General features: G+C 40.9%; 1 protein-coding gene across 1 annotated transcript in view; it reads left to right on the top strand.

The window, feature by feature from the left end:
- The window catches only part of RAB8B (RAB8B, member RAS oncogene family), a 70,420-nt gene that overhangs the window by 29,942 nt on the left and 24,090 nt on the right, over positions 1-16,388 (top strand). Inside the window, exon 2 of the mRNA XM_070469161.1 lies at positions 16,163-16,223. Coding sequence (XP_070325262.1) covers positions 16,163-16,223 — 61 coding nt within the window. The remainder of the gene's footprint in view (positions 1-16,162; positions 16,224-16,388) is intronic.

Below are 16,388 nucleotides of genomic sequence, written 5' to 3'. Positions count from 1 at the left end.
CTTTTTGGATCAGTCAGAAACTGGGTTAGATGAGTTTTAACATTTTAAAATACCACCTTTTCAATTGCAGAGGTCAAATTTTCAACTTGATGATCAGGTTAGTTTTGTGTAGTTTTTTCTCAGCTGTTTATATGTGGCAACACTTGGGCTAGATCCACCCCTCCACACACAAAAACCTGAAATTATCTATTCTCTGTACCCCTGAGTTTACTTTTAAAATAATCTGTATATACCTGCTGTTTGTTTTTTTCTAAACCACATTGTAATAGGGAACCTTAAGTAGAAAGATGAGTTAAAAATACACAAAGCAAATTATTCTCCAGGGCCACTCGTGCCCTTTGTGGTGTGTGGGGATATCGTGAGCCTCGGCTAAGCAACTTTTCAAGTTCAGCGAGCTCCCTTTATTAAAGCTTGCACTGTTGCCCTCTTCTGTTTTACAGCTGATTAGATTAATTGAATAAGATTAATAAATTATAGTATGGCAAACTCAGAATTATCTCGTTAATTAAGGACAGGGATAGCATGGAAAAATGCCTTTCCTCCTGGGTGTGTTCTGCGGATGCCCCCAGGACACATCATGTGAAAGCAAGTTCACATTTCTTTATCCCTTTTTTTGTCTTCCCACACATTTTCTTGCAGGTGACAGCAAATAAACTGAAACTGAGGAATTAGAAAAGGGACACATTTGTCTAGGCTGTTTTGTAGATAACGGTTGCAGTCTTCAGTTCGAGATTCTTTTCAGGAGTGTATGAAATTGGTTATTTGGTGCTCCTTTCTACACTACACCCCCCCCCCCCCCCACCGGCCCAGCATAGAAACAGTGTTATATTCAAGGGTAAGATTTTGTAGTAGCAGTCCCCCAAAGCTTCTTTTTTTTTTTTAATTATTTATTATTTGGCTGCGCTGTGTCTTGATTGAGGCATGCAGGCTCCTTAGGAGTGGCATGTGGGTTCTATTTCCCTGACCAGAGATTGAACCCAGGCCTCCTGCATTGGGAGCTCAGGGTCTTAGCCACTGAACCACCCTGGAAGTCCTCCCTCCCCCTCAAACTTCTTTAATCCAGAATTTGAAGTTTAGTTTTAGTGACTACTATTTCATCTCTAGCATTTGTAACGTTTTCTTCAAAATTGCTTAATGCAAAGAAATGTAGGAATATGTGAACATTTTAAGTTCGTGAATTTGAAAATCACCTCACAGTAATGTTCTTACCCTAACATAACTGCTTTACTGTTTTACATGTTGCTTCCCATATGTACATATATTTTCTACATATTTACAGACATAATGCCTTTTATATTTTGCTACTTTTATCAAATTAGAACATACTTTCCAAGTTTCTGTGTATTCTTGGTAATGATCAAGGATTGCTTTTAATAGGCTGAAAATACTCTTTCATGGTGAGAAAGAAGCAAAGCTTTCAGTGGCTTCTCTAGCATTGGAAACAGGGGAGGAGCTGTCGGTGGGGAGGCAGGGCTGGGGGCAGCCAGCGGATGCCCTTTTCAAGGAAGTGTGTGTGTCTGTCTGTGGCTGCCTAAGAGAGAATGTAACTCTTGGTCATTCACTCCTGGTGTTCTGTGGGAAATAATGTTCTGCTCCAGGACTCAAGGAGGCTTCCGAATGAGTTGTTTGCATTTTATATACCTGTTGGCTGGGGCACCTGCCTGATTGTGTGCTCAGTTATGTCAGACTCTTTGTGACCCTGTGGACTTTAGACCGCCAGGCTCCTCTGTCCATAAAATTGTCCAGGCAAGAGTACTGGAGTGGGTTGCCATTTCCTTCTCCAGGGGATCTTCCCAACCCAGGGATTGAACCCACATCGCCTCTGTCTCCTGAATTGGTAAGCGAATTCTTTTACCACTGAGTCACCTGGGAAGCCCAACTGCCTGATTATAATTTGTTTAAAGAGCATATTTGTAACTTTGCCTGAGAAGGACAGGTATTAACAGACATTCAGGGATCCTTAACATACTTCTCTAGGATTTGGAAAGAGCTGTTTATTTTGAACAAAATGGGTAAAAAGAAATTTCAGGTAAATAATTCTCCTATCTGAGATGGAGGACCAGTTAGAGGAAACCATGGAGGTAGTTTCTTGCTCTAATGCCTGAGGCCTTAAGTTATTGGACATGGGAGTAGGGGACTTTGAATGGGATTTTTCACTTTGAAGTTGGTTTTATAAAAACACACTGATTTCCAGAAAGCTGGGAATTTACTCCCAATCCACCTTATATACTTTCTGCACACACGGCCTAAAATTTCACCAGTGGGTAGTCAGACTTTAAGGCAAAGAAAGTGGGTTTCTTTTAAAATACAAATAAACTTGAGAAGATCTGTCTGTTAAATAGGTTTTTTGATCAGTTTTTGGAAAACTATTTTATGTGGCACTGGATGAGTCTCCCAACCATTAAAGTATAGGATGACATATATATATATATATATTTGTTTGTTTGGCTGCACTGGATCTTAGTTGCAGCATGTGGGATCTAGTTCCCCCACCAGGGATCTAACCTGGCCCCCCCTGCATTGAGAGCATGGAGTCTTAGCCACTAGACCATGAGGGAAGTCTCTAGGATGGCTTTTTAAAAATGATCTCTTGTCAGTATTGTGTAGGTCTCCTCCCCACTGCACCCCTCCAAAACACAGGGCTTTGGAAGTAGAAAGAATGATTGAATGTGAATTCACTATAGCATATTTTGGTAACCCACTCATTTTGTGCTTTGAATCTAGTTATTAGCCATTCTTTGTGTATTTGAAGTTTAAAGTGGCAGTTAGCCAGAGGACAGGGGAGAAAAGAAAATATGACATGCTGTATCATTGGTCCCGACCACGTCCATAAGTTAGAGGAGATCTTGGATTTACCAACCAGTTGTAACGTTGTTTTCTGTTTTAAAAGTCAAACCAAGGAAGTAGTAGGCGGCATAATCCTTTATCACCTTATAAAGTTACAGAAATGTCTCAAGTATTTAGAGGTGGCTGGCTATATATATACATGAGATATGCATAATAGGCTGGTGGATGTGTTTACTATATACATGAAAGTTATAGGGTGTTGTCAACTTTGAACTTTTGTATCATGGGGAAGTATGTTTACAAATCAGACTGATATAATCACCTGAAAAAGTTTTTCGTTTTTTATTAGAACTATATTCTGTTTGTGCCATTTTTGTGGATTTTTGTCTCATCCTTTTGCTTGCATGTACCCCATCTGTTTTTTAACCCTACTCATTAGCAATAGCTTATTATAATTATCCATCTGCCACCCTGACTGCAGAGAGCTGTTAGTGCTGCTTTATTTTACTCTTCTTTTGTGGCATCGATGTTGGGTTTGATTAAGAAAAGGCGTTTTTGCTAACTAGATTTAGAGCAGTGTGAGTTTGCAGCTATGGTTTTTTTTTTTTTTTTGCTATGTTTGTTTATTTTGTAATCTCTGATCACTTTCCTTTTATTTAGAGAAAAGTCAGTGGGAAAGGGGGATGGGGGGGGTGAGGTGGGTATCGCAGGAGACAGTGTAAGACTTCAGATGATTCTTCTCTTCAGCCTCCGGTAATTTGGTATAGACCCTTATCTTCTCCCCATGAAAAGCTGATTTGTGTTAACTGGATGAAGAAATTTTTACATTTTGTACCAATATAAGCTGAAATCTTAAAAGATTTGGAAATTTTCCTGAAAAATACTCAATAATAAAATTGTAGCTGGACTTCCCTAGTAGCGAAGCGGCTAAGAATCCTCCTGCCAATCCAGGGGACACAGGTTCAATCCCTGGTCTGGGACAATTCCACGTGCCACAGAATAACTAAACCCATGTGCCACAACTACTGAGCCTTCACTCTGGAGCCCACAAACCACAACTACTGAGCCTGTGTGCTGCAACTACTGGAGCCCGCGGGCCCAGAGCCTTAGAGCCTGTGCTCCACAATAAGAGAAGCCTCTATAATGAGAAACCTGCACGCGGCAATGAGGAGTAGCCCCCGCTTGCTCCAACTAGAGAAAAGCCCAGGCAGCAAGGAAACCCAGTGCAGTCAAAAAAAAGATTGTAGCTAAAGTTTATTTCAGCCCTAGTTGCTGACTAGTATATTACATTGATAACAATCTTTTTTTTTTTTTGGTTTTCCTCTTTTAAGAACTCATTCTCAAAAGGAAAATATACATTTTGTTTTTAGTTTGTTATACCATGTAATGTTGTTACTTAGTTTATTTTTTTTTCTTTATAGCTTTCATTTACCTCCAAATGAATGGAAAATGTGATACATGTCAAGACTTGGAAAAATTTAAAGGATCAGTTTTGCTACATTTTTGGTGCAACATCATTGGAATGTAGTTGTAATTTTTTCCAGTGGTAATTCCAGTGATTTGGCAGTATGGTTTTCCCATAGCAATAATATGTAGAATCTGAGATTTGCTTTTTTATCTTCATCTTTTGAATAACCACAGTATTCCCTTCACCCTTAAATGAAACAGAGCTGACCCTGAGTTGTCAAAGAACAAAGACATTCCCGGGTTTGGACTCTAGTGGATTCCTGTTATAAAGGTACACCATCTGAAACAGTGGATAGAGCAGAGGAGATGCAACTGTTTCATTGGGGAGCAGTTTGGTTTGGTTTTGGGGGTAATCATTAATTAATAATGGGAAAAAAGAACTCTTAGAGGCATTCTAAACTTTTATAACTACAAGGAATTCTGGTTCATGGGTTTTTTTATGAAAAGAGATTTTATTGAAGAGAAAACATCTGTTCATTGAAAGCCTTTAAAATCCACATTTTGACAACTTCAAGCACATTGCTATTTCCAGATTGAGTAACACTCAAAACACATTTCCTTTTGAAAGTGCACAATTTGCAAAAGAGACTTGTGCATTCTTTGGCCATTCTCCAATGGTGAGTTGAATGCTGGATGATCACCGCTGGCTCCTTAATCAGATTTAAGAATTCTCAGTGCTTCCGAGGTGTTTCTGCATACTTTATCTGAGTTGTTTTAGCTGTGTTATTACATCTTGTTTGCCAGTTATGTTTCTTTCTTGACGTTTTGACTGTTCTAACATTAAAAAAACTTTAATCAGTAATTCAGTTATATTTTAGTAGTTAGTTGTCATTTGGTATTGTGGTGATTTATTATTTTGACTTTTCATTGCCCAAAGATATTTTAAAGGTTAATTGTATCTTTATATTTTAATCTATAAAGCCCTTTGAGATTCTCAAATACAGAGATTCCTTAAAATTATTCTTAAATGTTCTGTTTTTGTATCTGGCATGCATATATTTATAGCTTGAAGAAAAATAAGTAAATTCTTCCTAATAGCTGGAATTAGTTTACGAATTTGTCATCTTTTGTTGGTGTGATTAGATTTTATGGGTTCAGCTGTCTTATGAATAATGCCAAGAATTGGATTTAATTCAGTAACAAGTAGGAAATTCCAAAACAGTGTAAAGATGTGCAGTTTTTTCAGCAGGAAATGGCGATAAGTGTCAGTGTTGATTTACACCATAAATGGGGTTTCATTTACCACTTCCTATTCACCAAGTAGAAGAACCAAAGAAATCTGAAAACATCTAGTCTGCTTTCTTTTTTAGTATATCAGGTGTTCTTTCTTCTAAGGGCAAATTATAGTCACAGACCTCTTGTTAGTCCACCTTAAAAAAAAAATCTCTTCCAAAAAAAAAAAATCTCCCTTTTCCAGTGTTGGACTTAACAAAACTTACATCTTTTGCTGCTAGTGATCATTTCAAACTGTTGTCACAATGCCTTCTAAATTTGCCCTTAATGTGTTTTTCCCCTTGAACTTTAGATTTTCTAATTTTCAAATAAGAAAACAGATAGTAAAGTTGAATACAAATGAATAAGACAAAAAATAGTTCTAAATATATGTGGCAAAGTTGGCACTTGGTAGAAATATGGCTTTTATGAACTTATAGAATGTGCTTTTTAAAAAGAACAATACCTTGAACTCCTCTCTTTCAATCTAAGTAACAGTTTTAACTTTATTTCTGCCTTTACATATTTTTTTTCTAAGTCCTTCCTTTATTTTGGAAAAAAAAATATTTTAAAGCTTCAATCTATGACTCATATTTTTCCTATTTCATTAATCTGTTTTTCTAATTTAGCTAATTATCCTGAAATTAGCTGCTCTAAAATTTAATTATTCTCCATTTTATTATTCTCCATGTTTATTATTCTCCACAGAAAAAACACAAGCAAAATATGGTTGTCAAGGTTTCAAAACTGGCAGGATCTGTCTACCCTGTATCTTTATCATTAATAATAAAGCTCTTGAGTGAGGAACTAAATGCAACATTTCTTTAAAGTGAATTTCAATATTTGAGAAACTTTTTTTTTCTGTTTCTGGAATATCTCTCTGAAACGTAAATAGACAAACCACATCACTCATATTCAGATTGCCTGAAATTACAGATGTTTGTTGTTCCCAAATGTACTTTTGAAACAAAGTACATTTTTTTCTCTTCAATTATAAAGTGCAGTGTTAAACTTCTGCTTCTTAAAGTGGGTCAAAGGGGATAGATGACCCATGTGTTTTTCCCTCAGTGTGCGCAGTCCTGGGCTAAACCCAGCTTTGAAAGCTTGCATTGCTATCATTCACTGAAAGGCTAAATATCACAGAAATCTGTTTGTTTGTTTTTTCATGGCTCTCTTGACTTCAGCCAAATTGGACTTTTAGAAGAACATCAGTGGGAACCACATATCTAAAACCTCAGTTGAAGGAAGGTCCCTACTGTTTCTCAACTCCTGATTTTTCTCGGCCAGGCAGCACACTTGCCTAAGTGACCTGAGATAGAAGAGCTGTGTGTGTTGTAAACTCCAGCAGCCACGGAGCAAAAATGCATCCAGTCACAGCTTAGGCCGAAGGTCACGACAGTGCCCTGGGTCCAGAGAGTTAGTTCTGAAGGCCAGGAAAAATCCTCCTCCTTTGAGAGGAGTTCAAGGTATTGTTCTTTTTAAGAAGCACATTCTATAAGTTCATAAAAGCCGTATTTCTACCAAGTGCCAAATTTGCCGCATATATTTAGAACTATTTTTTGTCTTATTCATTTGTATTCAACTTTACTATCTGTTTTCTTATTTGAAAATTAGAAAATCTAAAGTTCAAGGGGAAAAACACATTAAGGGTAAATTTAGAAGGCATTGTGACAGTGTTCCCCACACTCCAGCCAGGGTATCCTTTCACCCATTCACAAACCCAGGCAACTACCCTGTTCTCTTGAAACAGAGAAGGTAACGTTATTATATCTGTTGGCTGACTAATTAGACTTCAGTGTAAGAGAATTTTGTCAGTCTGTCTTCTCTCCACGTTAAATCGTATCTAACTTGCAGAATGAAAGGAGACCCAAGACTGCTCATTCCAAGCTCCCTTTCCCTCTGAGGACGTTAACTGTAGATTTGAGCCAAGTTCAGAGCTTCCATCACTTTCTTTTGCTGGTCACGCCCTCCCTCGGCTGCCTCCAAGCCCACCACTGGTCTCTGAGAACTGTCTGCTTGATAAGCAGTGCCTTAGGCAAGTACTTGGTCCATATCCCTAAGTAAAGCCTCACTGTAGCTTCTGCCAGCTTTTGCCCGCTGTGGGGCACCCTGAACAATGAAAACATCTTAGGTATGCTGCACATTCTCCTTAGAGATGCAGGGCAGACCCCCCACTCACTTCCCCTCTCCCAGCCGAAGCCTCTTCCCTGTCCCGTTAGACATGGAAAATCAGATCTCCTTTGTTCCTCTCTCACAGTGCCACTCCCAACAGTGACCACTTGTGTATTCCACCCTTGTCCTTGGCCCAGATGGAAGCTCCTTTTCCTCCAGGCAGGGAAGGAAATGTCCTCGAACCCCCTGTTTGAAGTCTGAGTGGGCAGCACACTTTATTTTTTGGCTGCACTGGGTCTTCGTTGCGGCACATGGGCTCTAAGTTGCACTACAAGGGCTTCTCTAGTTGTGTCTCTGGGGCTCAGTCGCTCCGAGGCTTGTGGTGTCTTAGTTCCCTGACCAGGAATTGAACCTGGGTCACCTGCATTGGAAGGTGGATTCTTAACCAGGGAACACTAGGGAAGTCCCTCCTCCCTCACTTTCTGAACTTGATCCGGTCTTGCTGTCACTCTGTAACTGGTCACCAAGGGCTTAGTCACCTGATGCGAAGAACTGACTCCTTAGAAAAGACCCAGATGCTGGGAAAGATTGAAGGCAGGAGGAGAAGGGGACAACAGAGGATGAGATGGTTGGATGGCATCGCCAACTTGAGGGACACGAGTTTGTGCAAGCTCTGGGAGTTGGTGATGGACAGGGAAGCCTGGTGTGCTGCAGCCCATGGGGTCGCAAAGAGTCGGACATGACTGAGTGACTGAACTGAAAGGCTTAGTCTGTTGAACTGAGCACCAAGTCCCTCTTTGTATCGAACATGTTGGGGAAGGGGGGTGGTGCCAGCTTTTCCATGGATTAAATCTTCTCAGGTGCCTTTCATCTCTAAAATTTGGTTTGATTTTTCTCCTTCCATGAATGAACATATGCCTCCCTATGTCATTACCCCAGTAACTAATCATTACTTAATAAAAAATATGAACAATTTTAGGCATACAAAAGTATACCTAATATAAAACAGTTCCCCATCCATGTACCATCACTCACTTTTAGAAGTTTTGAATTGAAGGAGAATTGAAGTCCCCAGGAACCCCTCCCTAGTCTTCTGCTTCTCTCCAGAGATAACAGCTATCCGGATTCTGTTGATAATCATTCTTGTGCATTTTTAAAATACTTTAATTACACATGGATAGATGTATTGATATAAATGATACCGTCTGTTGTTTGGGATATTACTGAAATTTTACAGAAGTGGTTGGATTGTATGTGTGTGTTTGCAGTTGCTCTGTTCACTTGACTTTGTTTTGAGCTTCATTCATGTGGCTCTTGTTCACTGTTCCCTAGTATTTCCTTGTGTTCCAGGGTGTTCTTGGACTTGTATACCAGGGCATTTCCATTGTTGCTAGTACTTTGCTATGATCCTTAAAGAGGAGGCCACTTCAGGGAGACATGGAATTCTTGTATACATCTTTTTAGGAAGTCCTGATCTTTATTTAAGTCCTGATCTTTAAATGTCAGAATTTGATTTTAACCCCGTTCTGAATTGGCTCTTGTGAACCTAGGTACATTGCTGCATCTCCTGGGCTGCAGGTTTCCTCGGCACAGAGGGAAGACTGGACTAAACTACAAGCTACTTCCCAAGCTTAGAATTCTGTGATTCCTCTCCTTCTTCCCTCCAGGCCTGCTTGTGTTGCATCATATGTTATCAGTGATGAGCAACTATTTATCATGAGAATCAGTTCAGAAGAAATGAAAACCTGTTAGTGTCAGTGTGTATGCATGTATTTAAATTCAGAAGCAAAAATGGTTTTGAGTCCCTTCTAATGTTTTCTTACAGTGTGTCTTACAATTTAGGTTTCCCACTTTATTGACTAGATGAATATTAATGAGAAAACTGGCACTTCTTTAAAGTCATCAAAAAATTAATGTCAGGGCATGTTCAGGCAAGGATGGAGCCTTCTCTTGAGCATTGGTGTTGGCTGTGCTGCTGGCTGGGTAGGCTGCGTGCAGGCTGGTGGCTCATGGATTGCTCATGAGGTGGGATGACTCAGTATTGTCATTTTGAACATGATTTATTATATGCTGCCAAAAAATGATGCTTTCTGAAAGGCTAATGAAATACAGAGGGCTTTTTGACCCTAAATGTAATCTCTCCAGAAGCCATGGTTTTTGAGACTGTGTAGTTCTTTTAAAGGGAAAAAAAAAGTCGCTCTCTTACTGCCAAGATGAGTTTCGGTTCTGGTTACTGGCAGTAATGACCACCTCCTCCTCTGCCGTCTCTACTTCTCTGGGGCCAGAGCACGAGCCAGGTCTTTGGAGCGGTGGGCTCGGGGACTTTCCTAGCAGTGAAGATCATGGTTTAGCCCAGAGAGGTTGTGGCAGCTTCTTGGGCTGCTCATTGTCCTTATTTTCCTTCATGTTTTCTTTCTTGTTCATGGCTGAACAGTAGGAGAAATTATCTTCAGAGGAGTACTGTAGTTATCATGAAATTTAATAGCATTCACACCAGGGTAGTAGTGATAGCTGTTAGGATTTATCTGTTTCATGTAGCTATGAATATAAAATTTTATTAAATAAACTTGCATTATTCTAACAGATATTATGACTGATTCAACAGCTTTCCCTTTTCCTATTTTTAGCAGCCCTGGAGATCAGGGGCAGTGACCCAGCTCCAGGGATGGGCCTGGATTCATCTAAATTTAGGGCTGGGTTTAGATTAATCCAATCTTGGTAACTGCCCATGGCAGTGATTAGTTCAGGAGCTTAGCCTTGAAGCTCAGGCCCCTAGAACAGGCCATCCCCATGGTTATAAATCCAGAAACGAGCCATGAAAGAAAGGTCGCTGGAGACTGTGGGGAAACATTTCTCACTTTTAAGAGAGAGGCACAGGAAGATCATCCCTTTTCTTTTCAGTTTTGCTGTTGTAGTCAGGAACTGCTGTCGGTCAAAGGATGAAATTGATTCTCCCAAGAGGACAGAGCCAGAGGAGGTGCAGAGAAAGGAACTGGAACTACTGGACTGAGCCGTCTCTGAACCCCCACTCACCACTGGGCTTGTCATATGAGTCAACAAATTACCTGAAGCTAATCTGACTTGGGGTTTCTGTTATTTGCAACAAAAAGCATCCTCGATGATATAATTATTATTCTTATGACTGGTTATTCTTTTAATCATAGAGTAGCCTCAGGAAGTTGTCTTTCCTTTAAAACAACTGTTAATACACTATATATTCTACTGATACTGTCAAAGCTAATGGTAATCTTCATTTTCTTAGTGTCATAATTTCTTAGCATCCTTATTATTGTCACTAGAGTGTGCTAACAAAACTTTGAACTTCTGAGGTTTTCTTAGCTCTGTCCACACTTAGAACCTTTACTTAATTATGTGTGTGTGTGCGCGCGCTGCATCACTTCAGTCACGTCAAACTCTTTGCGACCCCGTGGACTGTAGTTCACCAGGCTCCTCTGTCCATGGGATTCTCCAGGCAGGAATACAGGAGTGGGTTTCCATGCCCTCCTCCAGGGGATCTTCCTGACCCAGGGGTCGAACCTGTGTCTCTTAATGTCTCCTGCATTGACAGGCAGATTCTTTACCACTAATGCCCCCTGGGAAGCCCTACCTAATTATGTAGAGGTGTTTGACTTTTCACTTAGTATCTATGGTCTACATGTTTCTGTGTGCATTCTAGTTGGCAAAGAGACGGTGGAGCCCTTACTTGATGTGACAGCAATTCAGAGTAGTTTATTAAACCCAGTAACAAGTCCTGAGCTGCTGTGTAAAGGCCAGGCCTGGAGGTAGGGATGGACACGGGCTGAACAGAGACCGGAGGAGGGAAGGAGGGCCAGGGCCACAGGGTAGAGTGGCATCTTCAGAGAAGGTGCTGCCGAGTGCCGTGGCCATGCACATGCCGAGGGGAGGAGTGCAGGGCCCCGTGAGAGAAGCAGAGATTGAAGCTGGAGAGAGGCTGTGAGCAGGGCGGTATTGGGAGGCTGGTGCTTCCAGTGGGAAAGGCGGGATTTCCAGGCTGAGGAGGGTGGATCCATGGCTTCTTTAACAGGGAGGTGACATTTCCACAGGGCTTGTTGAAAGCTCCTCTCACAGTGGCATGCAGGGGAATTAGACCAGGGAGAGATGTTGGCATGGTGCCCTGGGAAGCTATTACCGTAATCCATGAAGGAGGTGACAAGAGCTGCCAGATAACAGCATCTGAGTGTGGAACATCTTACATCTGTGTGAAATTTCAGAGTTCCTACAGCATAATAAAACACAGTATATAGTTTCTCTAATGAGATCCTCTTAGCCATTTTTATGGATGGGAACCTGGAGACTGAGAGCAGGTAAGCAACCTCCTAAAAGTTGTTGATGACAGAACCCAACCTACAATCTAGGTCTTTTGACTCCAGGGCCAGTACTTTCAATCGTAATACACACTGGTATTTCCCATTTCTATGAAGTTCAAGTTGTGCTAGTTTGATTGTGCTCTAAAGCAACCTCCAAGATGTAATGCCTAATGATCTGAGGAATAACGGCCATGATAAATGTAATGCACTTGAATCATCTCGAAACCAACCCCCACCCCCCTACCCCTATTCTGTGGAAAAATTGTCTTCCATGAAACTGATCCCTGGTGCCAAGAAGATTGGGAACCGCTACACTACAGTGTTTGTCAGCTGGCTCCTGACGGCAGCATCAGCCAAAGCTAAATACCAGTTCACAGCTCTTATAAAACATGAAAACTTCTGAAGAGTGAACAGTTGGTTAAGTATCACAGACAGTAGTATAACCTCCTCAAATAACAGAAAGGTAATCCTTCAAACAAATATAGGGAACAAAAGGCTGGGTCAGTAGAAAGCTTCCTCAGTGTTTCACATGAATGGAGAGTAACTGAGACTTAAGGAAGCCTCAGAATGGTTTTGTTAAATGAGGGTAGAAAAGTGGCCCATGACTTCCAACTACAGGTAACAACACCCTTGAAAGAAAAGGAGTTACATCTTAATAAAATAGAATAAAGAAAAGTATTCACTTGGCAGGCATTTTGATAGACATCATCTTTTATTTAAAATGTGAACAAACTATTTAGGATGGAATGTTGGATGACTTCAATCTTCCAGTTAAGTAAGTTGTTTTCCAGAGTTACAGTAGGTATTTTGAAAGTCATGAATTTTTCTTCTTTTTTTTACTGTGATTAAAAAAACAACAACACATAAAATGTAGTTAACCATCTTAACCCTTTTTTTCAGTGAGCAGTTCAGCAGTATTGTCTATTCACATTGTTGTGAAACAGATCTTTTTCATCTTGCAAATGTGAAACTTGATGCCCAAGAAACAACTCTCCTTTCCCCCCTGCTCCCTTCAACCTTTTATAACCACCATTCTATTTTTTATTTCTATAAATTTGAAAAATTATGAATTAAAAAAAATTTTAGTATCAAGAAAAATTTATTGATTACCTACCAGGTGTTGGGCATTGTTCTTGATATGAGGACCAAAAACAGATAAAGGCTAGAGAGAATCCCTAGAGGGTCTTTGTTACACTGGATTTGGAGTGATATAAAAAGATAAATCACAAAAACCAGTGTCTGTTAAGTCTTAAATGAGTGACAATCACAGTGAATTCTGTGTGATGCTAACGAGAATGTGCTGTGTTGCTCAGTTTGGCTTCAGCAACTGCAGACCCTGCAGTACTGAGCTAACTTAGAGGAGGGAATGTGGGTCAGATAACCTGGGGATGTTGGGTATGAGAGTGTATTTGTTAATATTACATGGTTATTAGTGAGGGGACAGAATGAGAAGCTGTTCTGCTAGATTAGCTTCGGTGTGATTGCCGCCTATTTCAAGATTCACAAGCATACCTAGAAAGGTTCCCTGGGGGAAAGCTGCCACATAGAGAAGAATGGGCAAATCCATTTGGTTTATGCCTTTGCCTTATGTGAAGTAGAGCTGACAAGCAGCCTTTTTGGGTATTCTCAGTGCTAATATGCAGAAATAATATAGTAATGTAGCCCTTGAAGATTTTTTCTACCTCTAAATAGCTGCATTTGAAGTTTAGGTCACTTTAGAGAAGCAGTCCCCAACCTTTTTGGTATCAGGGACCAATTTTGTGGGAGAACTTTTCTGCAGACCAGGGGTGGGGGAGGTAGTTTCTGGATGATTCACGTGCATTTACATTTATTGTGCACTTTATTTCTAATCTAATGCTGCTGCTGATCTGACAGGAGGTACTGGTCTGTGGCCTGGAGGTTGGTGACCCCTGCTTTTAGAGAATGCATAGTTGACATGTTTTCTTGAAATGTCTTGGAAACCAGTTTAAGGGGTTCTATAGAGAATGTCAAGGCTTCCCTGGTAGCTCACCTGGGAAAGAATCTGCCTGCAATACAGGAGACCTCGGTTCGATTCCTGGGTTGGGAAGATCCCCTGGAGAAGGGATAGACTACCCACCCCGGTACTCATGGGCTTCCCTGGTGGCTCAGTAGGTAAAGAATCCGCCTGCAATGTGGGAGACTGGGTTCGGTCCCTGGGTTGGGAAGATCCCCTGGAGGAAGACATGGCAATCCACTCCAGTATTCTTGCCTGGAGAACACCCATGGACAGAGGAGCCTGGCAGGCTGCAGTCCATGGGGTCGCAGTCAGACGGGACTGAGCACCTGAGCACAGCACAGCATAGAGAATGTGGAGTAGAAACGTCTGAAACAAAAGCTGAGTGGCCAGATGATGAGGATTTAGTAAATTGCACCTGAGCTGTGTTCACTCACTGGTCCCTTCAGAAAGAGCAGCAGCCTGTTCTCAATAAATCATAGAGGATGCTGATATTTGTCAGGGACTTTGTGGTTCTTTGTATTTGAAATTGCTGAGTAGATTGTGAGCTACTGTAGTGGTGGTGAGGGGCGGGGAGGGATAGGGCTTCCCTGATAGTTCAATTGGTAAAGAATCTGCCTGCAATGCAGGAGACCCCGGTTCAACCCCTGGGTCAGGAAGATCTGCTGGAGAAGGGAGGAGAGATAGGCTACCCACTCCAGTATTCTTGGGCTTCCCTTGTGGCTTAGCTGGTAAAGAATCTACCTGCAATGTGGGAGACCTGGGTTTGATCCCTGGGTTGGGAAGATCCCCTGGAGAAGGGAAAGGCTACCCACTCTGGTATTCTGGTATACCCCACTGTATAGTCCATGGGGTTACAAAGAGTCGGACACAACTGAGCAACTTTTACTTTAAGTGGGGGGGATGAATAGGTGAGGAAAGAGTTGAATGTTTTGAATGCTGGAATGGCAAATGACTGTCACAATGCTACCTGTCAGGCCTGTTGATACCTCAGTAACCTTGGCTTCCAGGTTAGAATCACCTGGGGAACATTTAAAATTACCAGTATGGGGACTTCCCTAGTGGTCCAGTGGATAAGACTGCTCTCCCAATGCAGGGGGACCAGGTTCAATTCCTGGTCAGGGAACTAGATCCCACATTGCATACCTCAACTAAGATCCAGCACAGCCGAAATAAATAAATATTAAAATAAAAATAAACATGGTGTACCTGTGGCTGATTCTTGTTGATGTATGACAGAAAACTACAAAATTCTATAAAGCAATTATCCTTCAGTTAAAAAATTAAAAATAAAAAATAAAATTACTAGTGTGCAGATCCCACACTTGAACAGCTAAGTCAGAATCTCAAAATTTGGGGAAAAGAGCAGGTCTAGCCATTATTTTTATTAAGTTCTTCAGGTAATTCTAAAGTGCAGCCAGGTCTAAAAGCCCTTTTAGCTACTTACATTTATTAACGTGTATGTAAAATACTTGCTAACTGCATAAAATAAATCTACAGACTTTCCTATTTCTGCCTTCAAATAGATGGTTTTTGTTTTGTTCTTTCTTCCTTAGCCAGTTGCAGATTCTAAAGAAATAAATGGAAGGAGGTTGAGGAAAATGGAAAGAAGTCTCATGGCCTTCTTTGGGGAAGGATGGGGCATGAGGCAGAGAAGGCAGTGGCACCCCACTCAGTACTCTTGCCTGGAAAATCCCATGGACGGAGGAGCCTGGTAGGCTGCAGTCCATGGGGTTGCTAAGAGTCAGTCACGACTGAGCTACTTCACTTTCACCTTTCACTTTCATGCATTGGTGAAGGAAATCGCAACCCACTCCAGTATTCTTGCCTGGAGAATCCCAGGGACAGAGAAGCCTAGTTGGCTGCTGTCTATGGGGTCGTACAGAGTCGGACACGACTGAAGCGTCTTAGCCACAGCAGCAGCAGCAGGGGCGTGAGGGGTGGGTAGCAAGCTTTGTTTATCCATTTCAGGAAGTAGAAAATATGGCATGGTCTCAATCTATCTAAATTACGTAACTTTGAGGGATGTGATCCATTTGTGTCAAAATAACGAGGCATATAATACTTTGCATTTAACATGTGTGGGAATTCTTTGCAGAGTAATTAGCATTCCTTTCTTTAGCCTGTATTCAGGGGACACATACCGTTCACACCCTCTCTGTGTTCACATTTTCCAGTGCGTTGGAGAGCTTTTCTTCAATAGAAATCTTTGTCCTTTTCCCAATAAGACTTGAATTATATTTGAAGACATTGAGCATGTCTTTCTTTCTTTTTCTCGCAGGCATTGATTTTAAAATCAGAACGATAGAACTAGATGGAAAGAAAATTAAGCTTCAGATATGGTAAGTAAAAAAAGAAAAAAAAATATATGCAAACAGCATTTCTACTTTAGTCATTCTACATAACTCATTCTACTTTAGGAATGAGAAGGTGAATTGTGGTAAATTAGAGGTATCCTTGGGTAGCTAAAACATTTTTTCTTTATCAGAACCAAGGGGACATGGATA

The sequence above is a fragment of the Odocoileus virginianus genome, chromosome 6 (genome assembly GCF_023699985.2).
Source record: "Odocoileus virginianus isolate 20LAN1187 ecotype Illinois chromosome 6, Ovbor_1.2, whole genome shotgun sequence".
NCBI classification, from domain to species: Eukaryota; Metazoa; Chordata; class Mammalia; order Artiodactyla; family Cervidae; genus Odocoileus; species Odocoileus virginianus.
The sequence above is the reverse complement of the archived record's forward strand: the minus strand, read 5'-3'. Positions and strand labels throughout refer to the sequence as shown.